The sequence below is a fragment of the Crinia signifera genome, chromosome 2, assembly GCF_055691185.1.
Source record: "Crinia signifera chromosome 2, ASM5569118v1, whole genome shotgun sequence".
In the NCBI taxonomy this organism is placed as follows: Eukaryota; Metazoa; Chordata; class Amphibia; order Anura; family Myobatrachidae; genus Crinia; species Crinia signifera.
The window spans coordinates 326499666-326526259 of NC_139218.1; the positions used below are offsets into that span (position 1 = coordinate 326499666).

Consider the following 26594-nt stretch of genomic DNA (forward strand, 5'->3'; position numbering starts at 1 on the left):
ATGCTCCCCAATCAACCTTATGGCAGCAGTAAACCTCTGCCTTTTAGTTCATATAGGGCTGGCATATCAAGATCTGCAAATAAGTGCATCGCTGTCCGTAAAAGTTACAAGACAAATTGCAAACATAATATTAACAGTGGTGTCCCCAATTGTATTGCGATAACCATTAGTTTAGGTAGTACATTATAGCGTTCATGTATAGTTGATGTTTTTTTTTTTTGTTTTTTTTTTTTTTTTAGGGGTTTGTTCTATGTATGTATGTGGGGATATGTCACTGTACTCGGTTGCTCATTTGCTGTTTTTGTACTGTCTTTTAAACCTCTGCGCAGTAAGGTGCAAAGTGCAAACTGGACAGCAACAATGCAATATGTAAAGCAGAGTAAAATGCATTGTAATATATGTAAAGAATGTGACTTGTTGTAAGTGATAAGATCCCTTTTAAAAACAATAAAAAGTATTAAGGAAAAAAAAAAAAATATGCTTCTCTCGGTTATTATACCAGTGAGACATCAAGCTACAAAGCTGCTTGTTGCATGAGTAAAAGATCACCCTCTGCAAAGAATGGGGTCAGTTGTGGAACAAGGAGCGCAATAAATTAAGAGGGTGCTGCCTACTGAAACATACAAAGGAGGTACACCAGCTCATAGTGGATCAATTTTTATGCATATAAAGTGACATACATTTATTAAAATGAAATATTTAAAACAATTTTCATAAAAACAACCAATACCAAATGGACCACACGTCCTATCCTGGAGATGTATGATAACAATAACTTCAGTAAAGTATCTCACCATAGGCTGGGGCTGCGGTGGGCTATACTTATATGACAAGTCTGCGGCACCACCGCAGATGGCTTGAGGTATTGAAGTCTCAGGATAAAAGGGCTGGTGCGTCCAATAAAGTGTCCAAATGCCTCTAAAGTGCTCTCCCAGGTCTCCTTTCTGAAGCTGGATACAGAATTAAAGGTCCACAGGATTCATTTTTGTACCCACTTCCTGGGTCTAAGCTTCCTCTTGGGCCAATCAAAATTCCACAATAAAAACATTGCTAAAAAAAAAGACCACTTTTTTTTTTAAAGACCTCTTTAACTCAAAATCAGCATTATGACCATTAAGACAAAGTGTGTCCAACATAAAAATCCATCTCATGTCATTTTTGGCCAATCTGATTTCCAGATCCCTAATTTTTCAATTTATTTTTATCTGTTTGATCCCCAAAAATCTTTTTATGGCTCCTTCACATTTTTGATGGTGTTTAGTGAAATGGACTGAAAGAGGATGTGTCATACATCCCTTCCTGATGTTGTAGACATGTTCTAACAAATAGATTACGATTCTTGAATGACATGTTTATAAATTGGTTAATTTTGTGCTTACTTTCTTTTCATAAGGTTATGAAATGTCATAACCTTATAAAAAGAAAGTAACCTCATTTGAGTTAAAGGGAGTTAAGTACAAAATTAACCAATTTATAACATGTCATTCAAGAAATGTAATCTATTTGTTAGAATGTGAATGTAATATATGCATAAGTAAGACCACTTCTTAAATTGAGACTAGCAGAACATGTCTATACCATTAGGAAGGGATGTATGGCACATCCTCTTTCAGTCCATTTCACTAAACACCATCAAAAATGTGAATGGCCATAAAAAGATTTCTGGGGATCCAACAGATAAATATAAATTGGAAAAATAGGGATCTGGAAACCAGATTGGCCAAAAATGAGATGGATTTTTATGTTGGACACGCTTTGTCCTAATGGTCATAATGCTGATATTGAGTTAAAGTGGTCTTTTTTTAGCAATGATTTTATTGTGGAATTTTGATTGGCCCAAGAGGAAGCTTAGACCCAGGAAGTGGATACAAAAAAACGAATCCTGTGGACATTTAGTTCTGTATCCAGCTTCAGAAAGGAGACCTGGGAGTCTCCGAAACGCGTTGCTATTGGACACAGAATTTCCATGCCCTTGCACTTTAAAAGCAGAGCGCTTTAGAGGCATTTGGACACTTTATTGGATGCACCACCACTTTTATCCTGAGATTTCAATACCTCAAGCCATCTGCGGTGGGGCCGCAGACTTGTCATATAAGTATAGCCCACCGCAGCCCCAGCCTCTGGTGAGATACTTTACTGAAGTTATTGTTACCATACATCTCCAGGATAGGACTTGTGGTTCATTTGGTATTCGTTGTTTTTATGAAAATTGTTTTAAATATTTCATTTTAATAAATGTATGTCACTTTATATGCAATTGTCATTCTTGAACATCATTTAAGAGCGTTGCGCCAAACTGAACATTGTTTCCAAAAAAGACCACCCTCTGTTACAATATATGAAGTACTTTAGCCATGATCCTGGTTAGCATTTATTATGTTTGCTGTATCTGGAAATCCTTTTGCAATACAGTCATCGTAATAATCTACCAAATGGACAATGCCCAAAACAAAAACAAAAAATGGTATTTAATATAAGTTTATGCACAAGATAAGCAACAACTGCAACCTCTTCTGTAACATGTGCCAGCTGCTGCAGCACAGGTCATTATAACAGTGTAGTGTGCTTCTAGACCGTTTTATTTTCTGTTCTATTTAGAGTACCCTACATGTGGCCCTGAGGAGTTCCGCTGTGCTAATGGCCGGTGTCTACTGAACAAGCAGTGGGAGTGCGATGGAGAGTTTGACTGCCACGATAGGTCAGATGAGGCACCGAAGAATCCACGTTGTACGAGCACTGGTAAGGTTAAAACAAAAAGAGACTGAGCTGATGATTGTGTCTGTCTATAAGTAACACCTGCAATGATACACAGACATATTGGAGATCTTTATAGTTGGCCTTGTGGTTTTTTTTTTCAGAAGGCAAATGCAACGAGACGTTCTACCTCTGTAAAAATGGCAAGTGCATCCCAGAACACCTCCTGTGTGATAACAACAATGACTGTGGGGATGGTTCCGATGAGCTCAATTGTTTTGTCAATGAGTGTCTGAACAATAGGATGAGTGGCTGCAGCCAAGAGTGTGAGGACCTGAAGATTGGATACAAGGTACACGTGCCATCATGAGAGGAAAAGCGGTCACATGAATGTCATTATTGAGCTGTTGTAGTTCTTTTTTTATTCAGTGCGCACCTGTCCTTCACATTGACATAGAATAGTCACACCAATGCTGTGTAACTGTAACAGGACATAAGTGGATTTATCTTCTACTCATGGTAGGGGCAGCTATTTTGATACTAGCCTTATAAGTTCATTAGAGACCAGTTATATCCCTGAAGTAGAGAGATGGCCATCCTTCTTGAATCCATAATTATTTGCTGCGATTAGTTTCCCTGCCTGAGGGCACGTGTGAATAGTCACACCCTCAGCCCATAAGGAAGGCTTTCTGCAATAATAGGGGCAACTATTTGCACCTGGGTGCATCTAATCACTGCTGTGGTGTGCGCTCACACACAGATTTCCGTAATGACCAGCGTAGGCATATCTGTATACTACATGCCATCTACTACGCTAATCACCGCCATCAGTCTAAAATCTGTTTGTTTTTATTGGCCTGAATAATTAGTACATGCAATTGGATACCCCCTATTCTGGCCTGAATAATTAGTGTATGCAATTGGATACCCCCTATTGTGTTCTATGTTAAGTTATGTGTCACTACAATACTGTGGGAGGTATTTATCAAAGCTTGGAGAGGGAGAAAATTGTGAGCGATAAAGTACCAACCAATCATCTGTTATCTGTCATTTTTCAAACACATCCGGTAAATTGAGACAGAAGCTGATTGGCTGGTACTATATTCTCTACCTTCCAACTTTTAGAAATAACCCTCTCCCTCCACCCCCTGCATCTTATATCCTTCACTAAATATATAAACAATACTCCTATATTTTGCAATAGTTTTAAAATACCGTAGTATTGACTTCCTTAATGATATTGATGTTTTTTTGTAACCCGTGCAGTGCAGATGCCGTCCTGGTTTCCGACTGAAGGATGACGGTAAAACTTGTGTAGATATTGATGAGTGCACAACAACTTATCCCTGCAGCCAAAAGTGCATCAACAGCTTAGGAAGCTTCCGTTGCCTTTGTGTGGATGGCTATGAAATGCGACCCAACGACACTACAAGCTGCAAGGTGGCCAGTTCAGTTACAGGTGAGCAGACCCATCGTCATTTGTGGACTTTGAAATCCCAAAGCACCTATAATGTTACATTGCAATTTTGTTGTTAACAAAAATGACCGTATTTACCAAGCACAGGAATGCTGAAGGCTCAACGCCTTATCCTCTACACTGCTGTATGCCTTCATGTGTACCTAGACCAATGCCAAAGTGCAGAGACAGATGGTGCAGGTTCTGTGTATGGAATTGGTGCACCTAGGTTTGCAGAGCAGTACAAACATGGGCTTCTCTATAACCTATATTTCACACTAGGTCCATAGGGGTCATTCAGACTCACAATGCCAGGCTGCGTATTCGCAGCCCAAGCGATTTGTGCATGCGTGAGACGTCCACCCGAAGCTCTGTATTTACAGGGTTGTATTGTGGTCGGGGAGTCGGTTCCTTCCGGCATAGAGACCCATTCTACCTGATTAATGAGTGCATTTTGAACATTGCGGCATATTGCTTTTGCTAAACAGCCACATGGTCTTTACTCCACAATTGGTTTACATTTTCCAGGTTCATTGTGTTGGTACAGTAGATAGAGTATACAGTAGGTGTCGGTTTGGAAGTAAGGTATTGCTTGTCACTTATGGGAGCATAACCTCCCACTTGGTGCAGCATTGGGGCTTTTCACATGGTCCAGTGTCCCCAAATTGGGTGATATAGAGAGAACTTCACCCCGCCGGGAATGAGTGACGAGTCATCAGCCGGACGGCGTTGCACACCACAAACAGTGGTGGTCACGATAGCGGCTAAGCAGGATAAGCGGCCGTGGTCAGAAGCCTCCCACACACTATAACAGAAGTGCGACGAGCAGCTGACAGCAGAGGGCTTCCAAGCACGGAGAGAAGGACAATCACAACTCCTGGCTCACACCTGAGCACAGGTAGGGAAAGTTAGTATAAGTGAACAGCAGTCCATCAAGCTACCCTGAATGAAATCCACGCCACACCTCAAAATTCAGTCACTCAAAAGAGTGTAAATATTTAAAATACAACCCTATTTTAACCATTTCTTTTTTGGCAGGAAAAAAATTTGGCTCATTTTATTATTTATTAAGCGCTCCTTTAAAGTATCCACCACCATTTAGCATTGTATACGGCTATACGTATATTATAAGAGAATATTTATGGTTAGTTTCCCTGGGAGCAAATGATCTTACCAGTATATATTTGGAGTGTGGCAGGAAACTTGACTACCAGGAGGAAATCCGCGCAAACACGGGATAAATATACAAACTCCACTCAGTTGAGACTTTGATGGGAACTGAACCCAAGATCTCCGTGCTAAACATTGCACTATCCATGATGCCTGCTGGAACTATTTACGCCCTAGTTTTGTTTACCGTTAGTCAAAATTAAATATTTATATTTGTTTTTAATTCTTCTCTGGTTCTGTCCTGTTATTAGGAAAACAAATTAATGAAGGGAAGTGTTAACCCTTTTTAGGAGAATTTAAGTTGTCCAGGAAAAGACAAATCTCAAAAGTCCAGTGCCCCAATAATGTAGAAAAAGGTTATTGATCATGACTTGACTTGATGGTGGAATATTCTTAAATAAATAGTTGGAGAAAACACTATTAATGGTGTTACTTGGTGGGTCCTGCTCACGCTGTATAAACTTGACTTCTGTGCCAGCTCTGAATTAGTAATGATCTGACCATGTCCATATTCACATCTGTGTGCAATTGTATGGCATGTATTGCACATGGTAATAAAAAATAAACCTTCAAGCAAGTGCCACATGTACCAGAGAATGCCCTGGTATTACTGCACGCTCATGATTATTTTAAGCTATAAATGAGTCTAATTTGCGAAGTTCAATATTTGAGAAGAGAAAACCAAAGTATTTATAGTATATATTTATAGGGTAGGTCCAATATGAAAACATGGTTTGTCTTTAACAATTTCACCTTTTTCAGATATTTTTTTTCAGTTCCCTGCAAAACTAGGCTTCTAGGGACAGATGTATTAAGCCTGGTGAAGTGATAAAGTGTAGGGTGATAACTCAGCAGCCAATCAGCTCATAACTGTCATTCTACAGACTGGGTTGGAAAATGGCAGTTATGAGCTGATGCGATATCCCCTTCTGCTTTATCACTTCATCAGGCTTACTGACTACATCTACCCCCTTGTTTGGGATGGTTTCTCTTAACATCAGTTTAAGTATACATTTAGTAATGAGGTCCTAGGTGCCTGTTGGCAGTACTTAAAACATTCATCTGGACTTGCCTCATTGAGTTACCTTCACAATGACCGGAAAACCATTGTATGATTATGTGATACAAATCGCTGCTGTCATAGCATATAAAAGATAGACCAATGGGTGTTGTCAGATCTTATATTTATGATTATATTTTTCTTTTTTAAGTGGAAGAACCAGTCTTAATTTTTGCCAACCGATACTACTTGAGGAAACTGAGCTTGGGAGGCAACAATTACACACTACTGAAGCAGGTACAAATCATGCCACTGAATAAAGTCTCACTGTAAACATTTTCCCTCCAACTATAGTATTCAGCTAAGTCTGCTTTTAATCACCAAATATAAATGAACTTTTGCAACAGCAGTCTCTGGAATTGATGTGCCCATTCATTAGCTGGGCAGTTCTCCATTTGTGATTGGCAGTTAGATATGCAGCGATCGGTGGCAACATCTAACATGTTAAGAATCCCAGACTTGCCAGTGCTAACATCTGTGAATTGAGGTTTTCCAACATATTGAATTTTACCTGATCCCCTGATACAGGTATCCGTTGAACAGGGAATGGACCTGATACTCTGCTGATGTATGACATTAGCTAGAGATGTTCATTAGCTGGGACACATGGTCATGTCACATAACGGGCGAGATGTACTAGGGGGTGTTTGCGGGCGTACCCATAAAAATGCTGGTTGCGCCCAGGAAACCGTTGGGTGTTCCCAAGCAAACACAGGCGGGTACCTGCTTGCCGGGGCAGGCAGCTGCTGCTCGCCCCATTCTCGTACCCGGACGCCGCACGTCTGTCAGCCAAGACTGACAGATTTGCAAACATGGTTGAAATCATTTGATACGTTAGAAGGATCGCTAAATAGCAAACTACCGCTGCTTAGCCAGCCAACCAGAATCTCACACACACACCCCCAAAGCTATTGTTTTTGTAAGGCATTTATTTTACATTTGAAACCTACAGACTCCAGTGTATTACTTGTTAGTGTGATCGGTGTTGCTTCTGATTTGTTTTTTTCTGTTCACGATTACCAATATTAAGGCAATATTCCATTGAATCTTATTCCTTCAGGGCTTGAATAATGCTGTTGCATTAGACTTTGATTATCGGGAAGAGATGATATACTGGACTGATGTCACTACACAGGGCAGCATGATCCGGCGAATGCACATCAATGGCAGCAACGTTCAGGTATAAATCACACATACTAGCCCCTCTGTTACCATGATGGTACAGGTTGACTTGCGAGAATTTCCTGATGCTAATAAGTACAATGTGTCAGTGCGCAAAAAATACTCTGCTCATTAAAAATCTGAATGTATAAGGAAAATATGCAGCACACCTGTAATTTTGCTGTTAAGTTACTGTATCACATTATTTGCAGCATCTGTACCTCGTATTTATTACAGGTTCTGCATCGTACTGGTCTCAGCAACCCTGATGGACTGGCTGTGGACTGGGTTGGAGGTAATCTGTACTGGTGTGACAAAGGAAGGGACACTATTGAAGTTTCCAAACTGAATGGGGCTTATCGTACAGTGCTGGTTAACTCTGGCCTGAGGGAGCCTCGTGCACTGGTGGTAGATGTACAACATGGGTAAAGATCGATTCAATATCATTTGTGCTCGATTACGAGATCTTGTAGTTTGCTGTTCTGTTGGTTGATTGGTGAATTTGTACCATGTTGTCATTTTACAGCTACTTGTATTGGACGGACTGGGGAGATAATTCTTTGATTGGGAAGATCGGTATGGATGGCACCAACCGCAGCGTAATTGTGGACAGCAAGATAACATGGCCCAATGGTCTGACCTTGGATTATGTCAATAGCAGAATATACTGGGCAGATGCTAGAGAAGATTATATTCAGTTTGCTGATCTTGACGGCCGCAACAGACACACAGGTGAGCATCTTTGGGGAGTGCGTTAAATGGGAGAGATGGTAGGAATAGTAAAAGTTGTGGAATTTTATATAATCTTCGAAGGTAGGCTCTAGGTCTTGGCAGACTCAGAGGTGGACGCAGTGGCAATATCTGATGCAGGCAGCCGATGTTTTGCGTTTGTGCATCTGTCAGAGTCACACTGCGTCCTGCTGGTTACTGCTCTAAGACGCTGATCAAAATTCCTTGCAGTGCGGTGCAGCGAGCGTTCCTGTGAGGTAACAGGAGGAGCTAGCCAGACGCCACCGTGTCTCTGACAGCAGCCAAAATCTAAGCATTCAGGTGCAAGGACACAGGGGGCCATGTTCAGGTGGCAAGTTGCAAATGCTATAAGGCTGATGCAATCCTTAGTGTTGTGAGTGAGGTTGCTATGATAGTGATGGTCTTGGTACTAGAAATGTGCAGGTTCTGATTTACTCTGATTTCAAAGCAGGATCTTATTGGCTATCAACTGTCAACAACTGTCATGTGATTTGGGATAGCAATAAGATCCTGCTTTGAAATCAGAGTATATCGGAGTAAACCTGCACATCTCTACTTGGTACCTGCTACAGTGGGATAGCATTGCTTCCAGTGGGTGCCTTAGTGGGCTGAATTGATTGTGGTGTGTACATAAAGATGCCGGTTCAGAAAGACACAGCCACCTCTGACTCTGGCTCCCTGTGCTAGAGAGTTTGGGATGTAATATCTGAAAGTAGTAATATACATTTGAGATGAAAAATATAAACAATGTTGCTGTACAAATGTAATCATGCCTCTGCTCCATATAATTATTTTCATGCTTTACCCTCCCAACAGTACTAAGTCAGGATATCCCGCACATCTTTGCTTTGACGCTCTTTGAAGACTATATATACTGGACAGATTGGGAAACTAAATCTATCAACCGAGCACACAAAACCACCGGAGTAAACAAGTCCATGCTGATCAGCACCTTACACCGACCTATGGACATACACATCTACCATCTGTACCGGCAACCTGATGGTAAGTTGAAGAAGGTTCCTTTATAGTCCTGTGTTTCTTCAATGGATCCTACTTACTGACTTTTTTAAAAAGCGACCTCTGGCGGAGTCCCGGTGGTCTCACCATGTCCAGAAGCAGTATGTTTGCATGTAGGGCTGGTCTCTTTGCACAATGATCGGGATAACAGCTGCTTTCCCAAGGGGAAGGGTAGGGTTGATGTGCTAATACAGATGGAGCGTTAAGAGGCCGATTCAGACCGCACTCGCCAAGGCGTTCACATGGGCAAAGGGGTTTTATCAGGGGAACACCCAGCGTTTTATGGTTGCCCCCATGAAAACACATTCCCCCTGCTCAGGGTGGGTGGCTAACGTCACGTGACGTCAGTGCCTTATCCGTTTTTGGCGTCGGAAAGAAGTCAGTTTAGACGACCATCGAATCATTTTTCTCGCATGCGAGGGGATGTGTGCGGCGGGCTGCGCTGACCTGTTTGCTTTGTGAGTATACGCAGCTTAGCGTACAGGTCTGAATTAGGCCCCAAGTTTGTTCCCAAGCCTGTAATGCAGTGGCAGATGTGGGGAAATTGCATGCAGTGGTTTGCAGTGTAACGTAGGGTAAGTCTCTATGATCTACTTTTGCTGTTTCAGTTCCCAATCACCCCTGCAAAAATAACAAAGGAGGCTGCAGTAATCTCTGTCTTCTGTCACCTGATGGGGGATACAAGTGTGCCTGTCCAACCAACTTCTACCTTGGAGCAGATGGGAAAACCTGTGTGTCCAACTGCACTGCCAGCCAGGTCAGTAGATCCAGGAGGTGGCATCTAAATGCAGAAGTGCTACAAAGCAGGAAATGATTTATAAGCAGAATGCGTGTTATTACATACTATACTCCTCAATATGAATAGTAAGGCACATCCCCTGCATGGTGATGGGGCAAGGAGTGTTCCTTGTGGGTTTATTTAGAATAGATTATATAGAGGCAATCAGAACGGTTCTTCTAACCATGTGTTTTCCTCAAACTTCTAGTTTGTCTGCAAAAATGACAAATGTATTCCCTTCTGGTGGAAATGTGACACGGAGGACGATTGTGGCGACCGATCAGATGAGCCTGCTGATTGCCGTACGTAAAATAAGTGTTTCATTCTAACTACTGAACATGTTCTGGAAAAATGCATTTGGGACCCATATCGCAGAGAAAAAAAGGGATTTGGCAGATTGTTCGGCGGGAAGGGGGTGTAGGTCTCATGCACCCATAATATATTTTATCAGGCAGGTGCACTCTTCCCCTTGTGTATAAAAATCATCTGATTTCATAGGTATCTCTATTTCAGTACAGTTTGTATGAAATTCTGCCATTGCCGCTCTCATTTCCACACCAATGTTCTCACTGTTTTCTTCTTTCTCTACAGCGGACTTTAAGTGCCGTCCAGGACAATTCCAATGCTCTACAGGAATCTGCACCAACCCCGCATTCATCTGTGATGGGGACAATGACTGCCAGGACAACTCTGATGAAGCCAACTGTGGTAAGGACTTTGCCAGTGGAGTTTTGTGTTTATTTTAATTGTTACTGTATTTATTCAAGTTGTGCATAAGCCTTCATGGTTTGTATCCTGACTACAGTTGGAGTTAACGGATTGGTGTATGTAGCCATAGGAGGCAGGGGAGGGGTTATGACTTTTGTCCAATGAGAAAGTATGTGAGCTTCCTCATGTCTTTATTGTAACTGGCTTATTAGAGGAAGCAATATTGACCGTAAACTCCCGAATGAAGATGGGCATTAGGGTTAAAACGACAGATGTTCCAAATACTGTAGGTTTTCTTTTGAGTATAGAAACATTTTATAACTTTTTTAAACAGGTAACGATCTCGCCTCTTCCCAGAACTCTTGTGTGTATTTCATGTAACAGAATGTTAGACAAATGATGAAAAAGGAGATCCTCACTAACCTCGCTATGCACACTTTATAGTTCTCATTGCAGACTGACAGGCTTAATATGCAATTTCTAGCTTGAACGCCCCTTCTTATCCTCTGTGGGATTACACTCTATTGCATAATAGGTTTTACATACAGATACTGTGCAGGAAAATTTTCTATATTAAATACTTCTTCTTAAATACAAAGCCAATGCTACTGGATAGAGGAGAGTCTTAATGTGTGTGGAAGGGCATTCCATAAGGTGGGTGCTGCCTGACAAAAATCCTGCAAGTGTAAATGGGAGCAAGTAATGAGTGTGGATGAGAGACGCAGATCTTGTGCAGAGCGGAGAGGTCTGGTGGGGATATATTTTGAGATAAGCGAAGAGATAGAAGTCATACTAATAATAATGTATATGCTGGAGTTTTGAGTTTATAAAGTATGTAAAAAAAAAGAAAGAATATATATAAAAAAATCTTATTTTTATTATTCTAATCATTTTTATAGTCAAAACTCTAAAGTAAAAAGTATATGGCAGGTGAGGCAGTGCCTCACCTGGCTACCTTTTCTGCACATCTCTTATTAAAACTCAGCGAATCACCAGCAGTGTATACTGCTGCAAATGTGTATAATGCCGGCATGTACCCCATGGCTCATAAATTGTGTGCAAATCTGGCTCTGGCGCTTGCCCTGGACACCTCAGCGATTTACCTCACCGCACGTCCCTGGAGATGTGACCCACTTTGGGGTCAGGACCCACAGTTTGAGAACCGCTGTACTAAATTATGACAAGCACATGCCGATTTAAGTAACTGTGCACATATCTACTAGCTTTACTTCAATTCTGATTTTCCTAGTGTACTGTAGTTTACAATAATGAAAGCAAATGTGTCCCTGGCTGCTAGGAGCAAACTATCTTTTCATTATTTGCTATAGAACAATTTGCCAATGTATGATGTGAGTGATCTCCGTAAGATGCTTTGCTTCTCCTCTCTCCTATAGATATTCACGTGTGTCTGCCCAGCCAGTTCAAGTGCACCAACACAAACCGCTGTATACCGGGCATCTTCCGCTGCAATGGTCAAGACAACTGCGGCGATGGAGATGATGAAAAGGATTGTCGTAAGCATTTTATAACTGAAGTCATAGCAAATTTTGTTTATGCTTTGCGGAAAAACAGATCCGGTGTCATTTCCCAGAAACGTGTGCATGTTTTTATGTTAATAGCCTTAATGGTAATGTAATCATTTTCCTTGTATCAGTAATGTAAGCTGCATACATGTTGATCTATAGGGGGGTATTCAATCCCCGCGGCCATTTCAGATGGGGGAAACAGCGGCGGGCGCCTATTCAAAGCTGTCTTGCTCGACGGCTTGAAGAGGCAGAATGACAGAATGGGCCCGACTTTAAAAGTTATTTTGCTGAGAACGGCCATGAATTGTTGCGTCACGGCCGAATCTCGATGATCCACGGACATTTACGTGGATGCGCCCCCTTTTCACCGTTCATCGGTCGAGCAAAACAAAAATGGGCCAGGGCCACGGCTGATGGGACAGACCGACAGTTGTGAACCGGGATTGAATACCCCCCCATAGTGTGTGTGTGTGTGTGTGTGTGTGTGTGTGTGTGTGTGTGTGTGTGGGGGGGGGGGGGATGGATAATGTGCCCAGAGAACTTCAGATGACCCACAGTGTCTGGGTTGTCATAGAATTAGCTGAAAAGATGTTATGTTGCCCATAGCAACCAAGCAAATTCTATAATTTTCTCAGATGCAATAGAGAAATGATAGACAGAATCTCATTGGTTGCTATGGCCCACAGCATCTCTTTATTCAAATGTATTCCTTATACTGAAAAGCCCTGTGAGTGCTGTAGGTGCCATAGCTGGGACCCTGCTGTCAGCATCCTGCCCCAGTGCTGGAGCATCTGGAATATTTGAGTGACCAGTCATCTCTCTCCCTTACACACCATAGTGCCTACGCTTCTTCACCACCACAACCACCACTTGCTGGCTATATTAGCCATGTTACAGTAGTAGTACTGACTCCCTCCCGGTACACTGTCTGCTGTCATGCTGTTGTGGCTGTTTGTTGATTTTCAGTCAGTCATGTCAGATCGTAAAACAAAGCTGGGAGGGGAAATCCTAAAAAGGGAGATGCCAGCCTCAGCTGTTAATGCAAAATGACCAATGGGACAATCTGGTGCTTCTTCACCCAGTCTTTACTAAGTTCTATTAAAGACGGTACATTGCCCATAGCAACCAATCATTCTATTTCTTATTTATTTAGCACCTTCTAGAAGATAATCGCCATAATCTAGTTGCTATGGGCAACATCCCAACTTCAACAAAACTCCCATCTTGGTAAATGTACCCCTTGGTGTCACCAGTGCAAGTGGTACTGTACCAACTAAGGGCCAGGTCCACTGACAGGATTATTCAGCTGGTGTCTGAATGCTGGAGGGATATGGGAGTCCTCTTCCCCAGATACTCCTCGAGTTTGTTTCTGGTTAGCAATGTCATTTTCCATAAGACTTTTCGTCCTCATGATGCATTTCTGAAAAGCTTTTATTTGTTATTTTATTTTGCCCATTTTCAGCTGAAGTTACATGTGCTCCAAATCAGTTCCAGTGTGCGATTAACAAGCGCTGCATACCCCGAGTCTGGGTGTGTGACAGAGACAATGACTGCGTAGACGCATCCGATGAACCTGATAACTGCAGTAAGTCTTTCTGTTTTATACTAGTTACTCTAATAGCGTACGAAGCTGAAATAACGCACATGTTGTATTGTTTATATACCTGGGTCACTTGGTCAGTAGCCAGTGGGAAAATAATGTGTCCCCTATGTTGTGTTAGAATGCAAATACATTATATTTTATTGTGTACATACTGTGAATAACATGCACACAATGCATTATGTAAGCTTTGTGCTCCTCTTGTTCTGCAGCTCAGATGACCTGTGGGGTGGATGAGTTCCGGTGTAAGGACTCTGGGAGGTGCATTCCTGCACGCTGGAAATGTGATGGGGAAGATGACTGTGGGGATAGTTCAGATGAACCCAAAGAAGAGTGTGGTATGGTTTTTTTAATTGTGTTGTTTCATTTTTATAAGGTTCTTGTTTTTATAGCACAGTTCAATATGGTTGTGTGTTTGTCTTCGAACACTTTTTTGTATCAAACAGCATGTTTGTATACCGTTGACAAGTTCCTCTAATATGACATACAGATGTGTCCTCATACTGTACATCTTGCCTCAATACACCACACATCAGGAGATGCTTGGCCTGAGTTAGCGGAGAAGTCCGTTAGCATTGGGTGTCGTCTTTTTCTCCCCCCAAAAAAACATCTTCACATAGCAATGTGAAAATGATGCACAAGCAGGACTTGCTGATTAAAAGGATATGTGGCATGACTATATTCTGTGTTTTGCCGTGGCTGTATCTGCGTACAACAAATTCTACATTAGTGTTTTCCAGTAGAACACTAGCATACCTTTTCATATGCAGATATAGCCGCGATCGCACGCAGAATAAAAGCAGGCCACATACCCTTTTAATCCTCATAAACTGATTGTGTGTACTATTTGCACCACTCTGTACTGACCTGTCTTTTGTTTCTCTGGTTCTAGATGAACGAACGTGTGAACCTTATCAGTTCCGCTGTAATAACAACCGCTGTGTCCCTGGGCGCTGGCAGTGTGATTATGACAATGATTGTGGGGACAACTCTGATGAGGAGAGCTGCAGTATGTGCATTGTATACTTCAATTTATGATTGTAAACTGCTAAGCATTTATGTAACCTGAGGTGAAACAAGGCATGACAGGAATGTGTGCCTGGGACAGGACCACTGGGTCTAATTGGGCCATCAGCAGACACCTTGTTCCCTTTTACTACACATATTTTAGTCACAAAATGAACTTGAATCCATCTGTTTTGTTTTACCTTCACTGGCAGCCTACAGTATACTGTATTTCCAGTTATCCGGGAACCCCAGCAGTGCATGTTTTCCATGCTGCGTGCTGAAGCACATGTGTATTTGTTACTGACTGACAAAGTTTAAAATAGCCACAGATGTTACTAATTATTCACTTGTAATTCTGTGAGGTGACCTGGAAAACATGCACTGGTAGGGTTTCCTGAGGACTGGAGTTGGTAAACTTAAGGTTAGATTGTTGCTGTGTTTTTCCTATTACACCAAGGTTCCGTGTCTTTAGTTTCACTGCATTACTTGTTTACGTCTTTTTCCTTATGTCACCATTTTCTGGAACTTTTAATCCATCTTTATCCATGTCATCTCTCTGTGGCCTAAGAGTTCTGTCAGCATAGAAATTCACCTCTTGTTCTCACATGTTGTGTATTTGTGTTGGTACCATTTCACCTCATGTTATGTTTTTCTCCATTTTAACACTGTCGTCCCTGGGGGGAATCCAGAGGTAGGTGCTGCATAATCTTTACATTTAACACTGACTGACCATGCTGCTCGCTGTATATCCATCCCTTTGTTGTATGCTTCCTGCCCTCCTCTCTTCCTGGTGTGGTGTGTCCCTACTGGTACAAACCCAAGCATGCCTCCTGAAAAACTCAGGATGTAAAGGATTGTACAAATGCATAATACAATTAGACTCCTATTAGTCAGATGAGTAATCTCAGGTGATAAAATCTTTGTGGAATAGTGTAAATGGAAACCAAGGGGCGGATTTGGGCAGACATGTTAGCTAGATCGGTTATGGCATTAATGGGAATGGCCAGCAGATATACTGGCTTTACGCAATGGTGTGTAATGGCCCCCATCCACTAGTGAGAGGTATCGCATGCAATATCCCGGCAGCTACACAGCGGCTGGATCACATACGATAAATCATATGCGGTCCTCTTGCATACAATGTATCGTGTGCAATCCCATTCATTGTTGCGGGATCTGGTAGATCCTTGTGGCAGCCACTGAGATCTGCAAATGCGATGCGAGGCACACGGGAATGCGCATCGCAGTCGCAGGAAAAGGACATGCGACATGACACTTTTAATGCAATCCATTGGAAAAATGCGTCGGGATAGCATGAAACGTGCCCGTATCGCACTGCCGGATGGGGGCCTTAAGGATTCTCCCAATAAGATGTATCTAAAAATGCATTTCAGTACTCCAATCAAATTTATTACTGCCCATGTCACACACGCTTTGGGCCAATCCGCTAATATCACCGCTGGTTTTGCAGAGATCTCATTGGAACACAGATACATGCAATACTTTCAATGTTGAAACTGCGATTGAGCTTCTACAGTTTATTGGGTTCTAACTAGCAGTAATCCATCCTCTTGGGCGTTATGTAGGAGCTCACACAATGGCTAATCTTGTAGGGATATTTTAAGATTGGAAACACATTAGTGTTCATCCATATCCTCAGTGATGACCGTAAAGGCAGATTCCCAGCATAGAGCAATGCATTTCTCATCTCATTTTATTCTATAAGCTACCTTGTTTTGAATACTTTAAATAGGGAATTAGCCAGGGGTGTTCAGGCTCAGTTTTTTTTTATTTTTTATTTATGAATATTACATTTAAATCGGTTCAATTCTTATGGTGCTGAAAGTTGAGCACATTTTATCCAGTCTTTCCACTATTTATTGATTTTGGCATTGCATAAGTAGGCTACACAATGCAGAGGGAACACCTTAGTCGGTCACTGAAAGCAAGTGTGTACAGAGCTGTTTAAATGGGTTACACTGATGACAAAAATCTGCATTTGTCCTAGCTGGCCTGTCAGGGGAAGTTTATGTTCTTAAGAGTTTTATTTTACCCATCTGGGTGTTATTAAGCCTCCTGGTTTTGTGTGTGTGACAAATTATGTTTGTACAGTTAAAGGGGCTTATTTATCAATGAGTTTTAAAACTTGTTTAATGTCAATCGAGTTCTAGCCAGTCTGCTCCAAACTGTCACTTGTCATGTGGCAGTTAGGGGACAATTGGCTGGAACACCAGTTATCATACATAATGAATTTTAAAACGTATTGTGTAGGATAAAACTCATGGAAAAATGGGCCCCTTAATGTTTTTAAACCATGCCATTCATAATTAGATGACCACCAATTTCTTATTTTACTTTAGCACCTCGGCCATGTTCAGAAAGTGAATTCTCGTGTTCTAATGGGCGCTGCATTGCTGGTCGTTGGAAGTGTGATGGGGATCATGATTGCATTGATGGATCAGATGAGGTGAGAACCCAATACATGTGTTCTGTATGTTATTGATATCAGATGAAGGTGTTTGAATGGATATCACTTACCATTTTTTTGCCTTTGTAAAGATTCACAAAACAAATGATGATGAATGCTGTATTTATCAAATAAGTAACTAAATGGTGTGATTATGGGATTCCTCTGGCGGGTTTTTAGAGGTTTGTCTTGGGGTTCATTTTAAAATCTATACCCTACCTCCAATGGGTATTACATAGGACAGCCTTCTCCTGTGACAGCTGCAAGGCAAGCTGTCGGATACCCCTTTCAGACCACACTTATTACCCGGTATTTTGCAGTTTTTTTTACCGTTTTAAAACAGTAATATGTGCGGTCTGAAAGGTCCAGAGTGAATTTACCTGTTTAAAATAACTGGTATTTTAAAACGGTAAAAAAGCAGGGTCCTACCTGTTACAGAACCATTTAGTGTGCTGTCTCAAACGGTACCCAGGCCACTATTGGTCCCGCTAGAACCGACGCAGTGCATATTTAATGAGCTGGACCGCTCATTACATATTTGCATATGTAATGAACAGCTCATTACATATGTACATATGTAATGAGCGGTCCCGCTAATTAAATATGCACTGCGCTGGGTCCGCTCAGAGAGGGACCAGCTGATGCTCAGACCCCTATCCTAGCCTTGCCCTTCCAGCATCCTGCAGCTTGTGACTGGAGTCCCAGGATTATCTCCTCCCTGCCTCTCATCATGCTGCTTTCACACCGCAAACCTGCTTTAGACCCGGTATTTACATGCGGTGTGGAAGGGGTTAAACTTGCTCTTACCCGTTTTAACAAATGAAAGCAGCATGATGCCATCAGATGGAGAAGAGCCATTTACATCAGCAGCACAGGAACTGCTTGCTTCTTGGTTGTGTGTGCCGCTGCTTCAGTACCTCTGTGTGTTGGTGCCTTAGGTTAGTTCCTTCAGTTCACGACTGCAGGTTAGCATGGAGAGTGTTGGCTTTGAATGGGACAGCAAAGGAAATATATGAGCACTTACATGTAGGTGACCAGGATGCAGCAGCTATAGGCATCTTACAGGAATGGAGCAAAGTAAGAGCTGATCAAATTTATCACGCTACTTTTTCTATTTCAAACAGAAAGGCTGTATGTTGCGGTGCGAACCTGACCAGTTCCAGTGTAATAATGGCCATTGCATCCCTCATCGATGGCGTTGCGACGCTGATGCTGACTGTATGGATGGAAGTGATGAGTTGAACTGCAGTACTAGAGGTAAGGTTGCTTCTTCTCTTCTCCACTAGATCCATGTTCAGTTATTGTATGCCGATTGATTTACTGCATGTTTATTTGACTTTCATATAAACCGCTGAGTTACAGATACAGGGCTATGGGTCGCAAATGCAAAATCTTTCTCTAATGTTGCACTGCAGGTGGGGCAGATGTAACATGCGCAGAGAGTTTGATTTGTGTAAGGTGTGTTCAAACTCCAATCTAAATTGGAGTGCAGCCAGTATTTATCCTGCGCAGAAACAGAAAAACTCACCCAAATCTAACTCTCTGCACATTATACATTTTCCCCTCCTGCAGTGCAATATGGTTTTGCACATTCGATTGAGATTTAGCTCTTGCAATCCATGCTGAATCAGCCCCACAGTCAGTTCATAGTTTTGAAGGTGTAGCTGACTTTCAGATCTTTGGTGTACAAACTGGGCAAACCATCTGCAGCCTGAATATAAGGGAAACCATCCTAGAAGTCACTTCACTCCAAGTTTTATTTGCAGTGCTAGTCTGGAAGTAAAAGCCAGTAGCTGCTTCCACCACTTCTCTATGCCCTAAAGCCATCAGCAATATCTACTCTTCTCAATGGCACAAGGCAAAACTAGTCTTTATTAGTAACATATACCGATGGAGCGCCTCTCTTCTTGCTCTCGCGCGTCCCCTTCCGACGGAGCCCTCCGCCGCTCCCCAGTAGCTGCTTCCACCACTTCTCTATGAAGTCAGACAGTATAATATCAGACTCTTTCCTGGGACTCGCCCATTGTAATGGAGTGCACCTTTAACGCTTTCTATGATCATGAGATTTTTAGATCAGGAAGCATGTGACTTCTTTAGACCAACCAGGTTGCGTTGTATAATATAACAGTTGCAGGCAGCAATGTTGTAAATAAACTACACGATTACATCACATTTGCAACAAATAAACATTTTTTTTGCAAATTATTCTTAACCTTAAAAATCCAAAATATACTTTGCGAACAAAATTATGTTAGTATTTGGAAAGAAAACTCTGTAGCATAACATTTTGTGTGCAGATACTATTGCAGTTACACACAGAATATAGGCAAGCTGCATGTCATTTTTAGCGACAGAAGCTGCTTGTACATCTGCATCTTATTTACAAAAGGGATGCAAAGTGCAAAAATGTCACATACAGTACATGAGCCACAGTATCTGATTCTTACAGTTAAAAATAATTGTAACATTTATATTTTTTTGTAAATGTGCTTAAATTGTGTACTTTGAATGGGTTTTCAACATTGTTGAATTGAACTCGCCCGAATTAAAAAAAAAAAAAAAAACAGTTCTATTAATGTCTGACTTTATAGATCTGATTCATTCTGACTTTCTAAACCGGACTCCATTTCATTGGTTGTGTTGTACATAGGCAAAACATCTGGCTCTAACTTTTCACCGCTTGCACTTATTCAGAGCCAGAAACATTATTATAAATAATATGGAGTGAGAAGGGATTCCCATGGTTTTAAAGTCCTTATGTTGGGCACCCAATAGCGGAATTTTAGACGGCCAAACTGCAAATTTTAAGTGGGTTTATCCACTTTGCCGGCTAAACCCAGAGCTGTCAGACGCATTACAGGCATCAGAGCGGAACAACAATTGAATAGTTCAGACAGATGTCCATCAGCATAGACACCCAGCGGAAGGGGAGCACAGCAATTGAATTGGCCCCATTCAGAAGGTAACATGATGTGAACACAGGTGCCACCTTGCCTCTGCCGGCATTCTACTTCAAGCAATCTGTGCCTGGAGAATCCTGGGTACAAACCATAGTTTAAAGTAGAAAGAGCATTGAAAGAAGTGCCAGGGCGTCCAGAGACTGGGACAAGCAAGGTTTCAGGTGATGAGATTTTGTAGTGTAGCCTGAGAAGTAAATTGTTGCATTAAGACTTTATTGACACATCTTGATTTTGCACGTAAGCAGGGTTGTCCGCTTCACCCATTATTACACCATTTATTACCCCATTTCATTTCTCCTCATTTTTGTTTCTGATGGTTTCCACTGTGTGGTTTGTACTGTACTTTCATTGTGCATCATATACAAATGATGAACCTATAATAACAAGGATTAATCTGTCATGGTGTTTCTGAAGTGCACGTGTTTCATTAATGACATTAGGCTTACTTACATTCTTTTAAAATGGGAAAATATATGTAAACGTTTGTTGATTTTGATTTTTCTCGTTCGCTATAATTAATCTCCTGTACTTACAAATGTGCATGTCTTCAGTAGTCCGAACTTGCCCACTGGACGAGTTTCAGTGTAACAACACCCTGTGCAAACCATTGGCTTGGAAATGTGATGGCGAGGACGACTGTGGGGACAACTCCGATGAGAGGCCAGAGGAATGCTGTGAGTAACCGCCTGTGTTTAGCTTAAAATCCAGCCCTGCTCTGCTCCCCACTCAATATTGCATATAGTAAGAATAAAAAACGTTCTTTCAGCCATCTGTAGGTCACAAAACTCTGAAGTTCGGCTCTGCCAATAGGAGGCAGAACACTTCTAACTGAATCCCTTCCACTCCTTATCAGAATGAAGTTAAATCTTTGTGTGTGTTTAATTTTCAGAAGGGTTATAGAATGGTGTCCTTTGTTTTTGTTTTTCTTTCTATCCTTGTGTTGTGCTGGGGTACCTGGGTACAGGCTGCACTTGTCGTTTTTTTAACATATCCTGTAGGGCAGGGGTGGGGAACCTTTTTTGTGCCGTTTGTATGGGGAAAAAAATCATTTGGGGGCCATATGTAAAAATTTCTCTTACATATTGTCCTGCTGCAGCCGTCCCAAACTCTGGCGGCTGCCGCTGAATAGGACTGACAGTCTCCAGCTGCTGTTGATTAAGAATAATCTTGCGAGAACTACCGAATTCTCGTGAGAATTCCCCTGTAATTGACTCCCGGCAAAGTCGCCGGGCAGGTGGGAGGACCACTCAGACCGGCTATGGGGGCCGCATATGGCCCCCCGGCCTGAGGTTCCCCACCCCTGCTGTACTGGATGGTCCAAGTGTGTATGTACGGTGATGCGAACCACTTATAAATAAAATGAAATAATAATAAAGTGTAAAGAACCCCAACAATTTTAAGCTGAGTCCTCGGTGCCAATGCATTGCTGCCTTACCTGCTTCCCAGATCCTGGTAGAAGGTCTAGTTTCCCATAAGTCTTCCATCATTTCTGGGAACTGTAGGAAGAAATAGGCAATATCCGGACTCCTTTTTTTAGTATTGCTCACAAAATGTGTGCACAAAATACCATATTTACCTCAGTCTGCTTTTATTTTATTTTTATTTGAGCAGTATATTAATTTAGAAGACATTCTGCGGTATAGGATTTAATCTGTTACTGACTCCTAAATGTAAGTGACTGTATAGACCTGTTCTTCCATTATATGTGACCCTGTAATTGTTGCGGTCATAATGCTATATTACATGTCACTCTGTTCATTCTTCAGTCGGTCATAATAACAGTCTGTCTGTATCATACAGCTGCTCTGTCACAGGATCTAAGCGATTATTAGTAGTCTGCCAATAATCCAAGTCACAGACCCAGCAGCTGTGTGATTTGAGCACCACTTTTGTATAGGGCTCTGATTTCCCTTCACATACAGCAGGGATGGGGAACCTTTTGGCCCTCCAGCTGTTGTTGAACTACACATCCCAGCATGCCCTGCAATAGTTTTAATATGACCAAATAGCAATATTGTAACAGGGCATGCTGGGATGTGCAGTTCAACAACAGCTGGAGGGCTGAAGATTCCCCATCCCTGACACACAGTATCCTACCATGGCCTGTACATAGCCATCCTGAGCACAGAGCAGAAATCTAACCCCTCTTCTTTTTATTATCTCCCAGTATTGCACACTGTGAAAACACAAATTGGAAGATATGCAGTCATTATGTTGACATAGTCTGAATGTTGACAGTTCATGTTAGGATTTAGGGTATGGTTAGAGCTAAAACACTGTGTCAGCATGCCGACTGGTCGCCTCATTGTCCATTCTGATATTTGTGTAACACACCCAATTGAAATACATGATCAACTTATTTAGTATTAACAAATAACATAGATTTAGTTTCAAATACCAAAGTAATAGAACATCTAGGGAACAGTGACCACAACATGGTTTCACTGGAAATCAACTTCTGTAAACTACAACATACAGGACCAGCTAAAATATTAAATAAAAAAAAAAAGCTAATTTCGAATTATTAAGGGAATCTTTAAAAGAAATTGAGTGGGAAGCGGTATTTGAGGGGAAGAATGCAGAGGAAATGTGGGAAACACTAAAAAATGTGCTACTAAATACATCCCAAAAGTCAATAAGGGTAAATTTAATTTAAAAAAAGCCATCATGGTTGAACAAAAAATTAAGGACAGCAATCAACAATTAAAATTAGATTTGGGTGGGGTTTTTCTTCAAAGTGAGATCTATATTGCAGTGTAGAAATAAAGCAGTCCGTTAGTATCCCTGCACCGAAACAAAATAACTCACCCAAATCTAATTCTATCTGCATCTGCTACATCTGCCCCCCTGCAGTGCACATGGTTTTGCCCATCTGAGAAGGAATTTGCCTCTAAGAGTGAACTAGAATAAGGCCCATTGTCTTTTCTCTTTTTAGCTCAGCAGAGACAGTAATTATGGAATCAAAGCATATAATCCAGGGGGAGGATATCCGATCTAGAATTTCCTCTAAAGAGTAATTCCCTGTACACAGGGTTGAATTTGGTCTATTTTTCTATTCGATTTTGCCTTCTATAAACCAAATCGATTCTAAATCCAATGAACATCAAATGGTTTTGAACCACATTCGATGCAGATTTGATCCCGATGTGCAGCATCAAATTGACTAGAAAAATAGACTGCCCAAGCAAGACTCTATGGTACAGATCTGTACTACATAGTCCAAAATTAATTAGTTTTACTTGCTGTTCAATTCCGAATAGGGATCGAATCGCAAGCAAAGTGTTTGGTTGAACCTGATGGACGAACATCTTTATTCAACCATAGCTATTATGTTGCTATGTAATTGACTAGCTACTCTTTAAGGTTCCATTTCTCCAAAAATGACACTTATATTATGGCAGGTATTCAATGCTGTTTGCGAGTGGTGACAGCGAGCAGGGCTTCCTGCTCGCTGTCACCACTCACCCTGACAGCATTCAACACAGTCTCCGCATCCGCCAATTCCCCCTCGCTCCGTTTTTTGAGCGAGGGGGAATTGGCGGATGCGGTTTCAGAAGCAGGGTCTCGCTGTTTTGGGGAATTCTCGCCGTCCTGTGACGGCGAGTATTTCCCCAGTACGTTGAATAGAGCGAGCGGCCGGCGCGGGGGTTAAACAGCGAGGATCGCTGGTTTTCTGCAATCCTCGCTGTTTAACCCCCTCGCCGGCCGCTCGCTGCGGCATTGAATACCACTTTATGTGTTAATTAGGCGACCATATCTAGATTAGAGTATCCTACTATACGATCCTTGAAGGCCGTCATCCAATTGGTTAATGCTGCACAAGTAGATCTGCCCTATAACTTAATTTCGTTCTATAAAGCAGGAGCATTCTTCATTATTACTGGCATTGTTTTTCACGTTTCATTCTTGACGTTTATGAGGGAATTGGAGCTGCACACTTGGGCTTCATCCAGGTCTCATTGGGTTTCATCCAGGTAGCCGCAGTCTCCTGGTTTTGCACAGTTGTAACAAAAAGGTATTCACTGGGCAGACTTATGTGCTTGGCAGTCTGGCTGCCTTTTGTAATTTCCGTTAACTTGGTATTGGACTGAAGGTTTTAACTTAGTCATGGCCACAGACTCTTTCCGGGGCTAGGTATCTGGGTGAGCAATAATAATAATTTTATTTATATAGCGCTCGTTCTATAATAGGACTCAAGTTTCTTAACAGTCAGAATGAGCCTAATCCACTACAGTAACAATGAAGTACAGGAAATTTTCATAGAATACAGAGAGCATGGAGATACTAAACATGCCATAAGGAAATGCTTGAGTGAATAGGAGAGTCTGTTTTTGAAGGATTCTAGAGTCGGGGTCTCGAACCATGCTGGCAAGCAAGTTTCACAGAGTCTGATCACACGATCATCCTTGCATATGTTCTTAAGACTGTTTGGTAGGGATTGTTGCCTTAGGTGGAACGTATTGTATGTCAGACGGTAGTCTCCTAAGTACCATTACTGTACTTCTTTCTCTACATAAAGACTTTGGAATATTCCTAGAATGATGTCTGTTTCTCCTACATGGCTGAAAGAATTTTTTTTTAAAAAATTCTGCTAAATCCATTTTACTGACGCCAATTGGCATCACAGACCTATACAATCAGTGTCCCTGTAGGAATTTGCTGTTTGTGTACAGTATTTGAGAAGAGGAGGTGGAGTACCCTGCTTCCTCTTGGTGGGGCTATGTCCTCCATTGGCATTGAAGGAAAAAGATCTATAACAATGAATTCTTATTTGTGGGCTGTATGTGGACACTGCTCTGTATATCCAGTTGCATTTGCCTGTATTGTAAAATGAATAATTACAGACCATCTGTGTCCTTCTTGATGTAATGCAATATCCCTTTTTTCTCTTTGTGTCCCCACCAGTGAGGTTCACTTGTCCTCCGTACAGACAGTTCCGCTGCAGGAATGATCGCGTCTGTCTGAGCTCAGCGCGGATCTGTGATGGGATCGATAATTGTGGAGATGGCACTGATGAAGAGAATTGTGGTAAGTGAAATAGAAGCTTATAGTGTGGAAGTTAGTCATATTATTTCTACCAAATATTGAATGAAGGTGGAATAAACTAAATTGTTTAATGCAGAGGTGGTTTAATAAATTAGTAATGGAGTGCCTTGTTGTTCTAGCCTTCAGATAATATAATGTACTTTACATGAGCTACAGTAAAAGCTGGAGTGATGTACTCTTGTATTGTTCTCCAGGCTACTGATAGGTCCTCATACATCATGGATGTAGTCATGCCATTCAGCCCCAGCCAGGTCCCGGGAGACACTTCCCGCATTAAGCGTCTTTTGTGCCGCAAATGCATCTTGGTCACAGTGCAATATGGTCAGGATGTACCAGGAGCATGCGCTGATTAGTGGATTACATGTCTCTTTCCATTTAATAAGAACAAAACCAGGAACACTTTTAGAGATAATAAAGCTGATTCTGAGAATAAAAGCTAGAACTTGGTACACAGAGTAAAGACAAAATCACTAGATAACAGGACTTGATAGCGTGATCGAGTGGTAGCGTGGCATTGTATTTTGTAGAAGATTTTTTTATATATATAAACATATGAAGCGTGAAAGGTAGAAATGTTTAAAGTGCAATAGGTTGCTCACCATGTGCCTGCATTGAGTAGATGTGGTTACTTAATTGGTTAATGAGAGAAACTTGTATGGTGCATGGGTGAGTATTGTGTGCAGGTGCATGTATTATAGCTATTGTGCGTGCTGATTGGTGTTGCGAACGTTGGTCCGCTAAGCTGCTGCCCTGCGAGACCTGAGAGTCCCCTTTTGCTTGCGAATGATTTTCAGCTCAAGCACTGCGAGTGTTCGCACAGTGTTGCGAAGCCACCACCCACCGCTTGTGGTCAACTTCCTTGTGTACACCCCAGTTTACGCCCATTTCTGCCCTCTTGCTAGGCTGCGCCCAGAGAGACTCCCACATCATGTCCACATTTGGTGTGCTCATTTGCAAGCGTATTTCTGTGTGCCATGGTGCAAGCGTGCACGGACTATGAAACCTGCGCATACGCACTGCGGCAGTTTAACATGTGTAATTAGCTAAATTACGCTTCGCTTGCGAATTCGCATGTGAGCGAGTCAACTGGATTAGCCTCCTCAGAGCGGTATCTGCTTGGTCAGGAGTTCATACTCTGTGTCACCACTTGTTGACTTCTCTCCTCCGCTAGCTATGGAGAAATCAGTTGG

The 26594-nt window shown here is 41.8% G+C and overlaps 1 protein-coding gene across 2 annotated transcripts in view; it reads left to right on the forward strand.

Moving 5' to 3' along the window:
- The window catches only part of LRP1 (LDL receptor related protein 1), a 254553-nt gene that overhangs the window by 209504 nt on the left and 18455 nt on the right, over nucleotides 1–26594 (forward strand). Inside the window, exons 54-72 of one of the 2 annotated variants that reach the window (XM_083169349.1) lie at nucleotides 2599–2739; nucleotides 2859–3046; nucleotides 3961–4153; nucleotides 6532–6617; nucleotides 7441–7560; nucleotides 7779–7966; nucleotides 8068–8273; nucleotides 9108–9296; nucleotides 9920–10068; nucleotides 10298–10391; nucleotides 10681–10797; nucleotides 12192–12311; nucleotides 13786–13908; nucleotides 14136–14261; nucleotides 14816–14932; nucleotides 17292–17398; nucleotides 18523–18655; nucleotides 20910–21032; nucleotides 25264–25386. In XM_083169349.1, the coding sequence (XP_083025475.1) occupies nucleotides 2599–2739; nucleotides 2859–3046; nucleotides 3961–4153; nucleotides 6532–6617; nucleotides 7441–7560; nucleotides 7779–7966; nucleotides 8068–8273; nucleotides 9108–9296; nucleotides 9920–10068; nucleotides 10298–10391; nucleotides 10681–10797; nucleotides 12192–12311; nucleotides 13786–13908; nucleotides 14136–14261; nucleotides 14816–14932; nucleotides 17292–17398; nucleotides 18523–18655; nucleotides 20910–21032; nucleotides 25264–25386 (2643 nt within the window). The remainder of the gene's footprint in view (nucleotides 1–2598; nucleotides 2740–2858; nucleotides 3047–3960; nucleotides 4154–6531; nucleotides 6618–7440; nucleotides 7561–7778; nucleotides 7967–8067; nucleotides 8274–9107; nucleotides 9297–9919; nucleotides 10069–10297; nucleotides 10392–10680; nucleotides 10798–12191; nucleotides 12312–13785; nucleotides 13909–14135; nucleotides 14262–14815; nucleotides 14933–17291; nucleotides 17399–18522; nucleotides 18656–20909; nucleotides 21033–25263; nucleotides 25387–26594) is intronic. The other variant, XM_083169350.1, reaches the window with a different exon arrangement.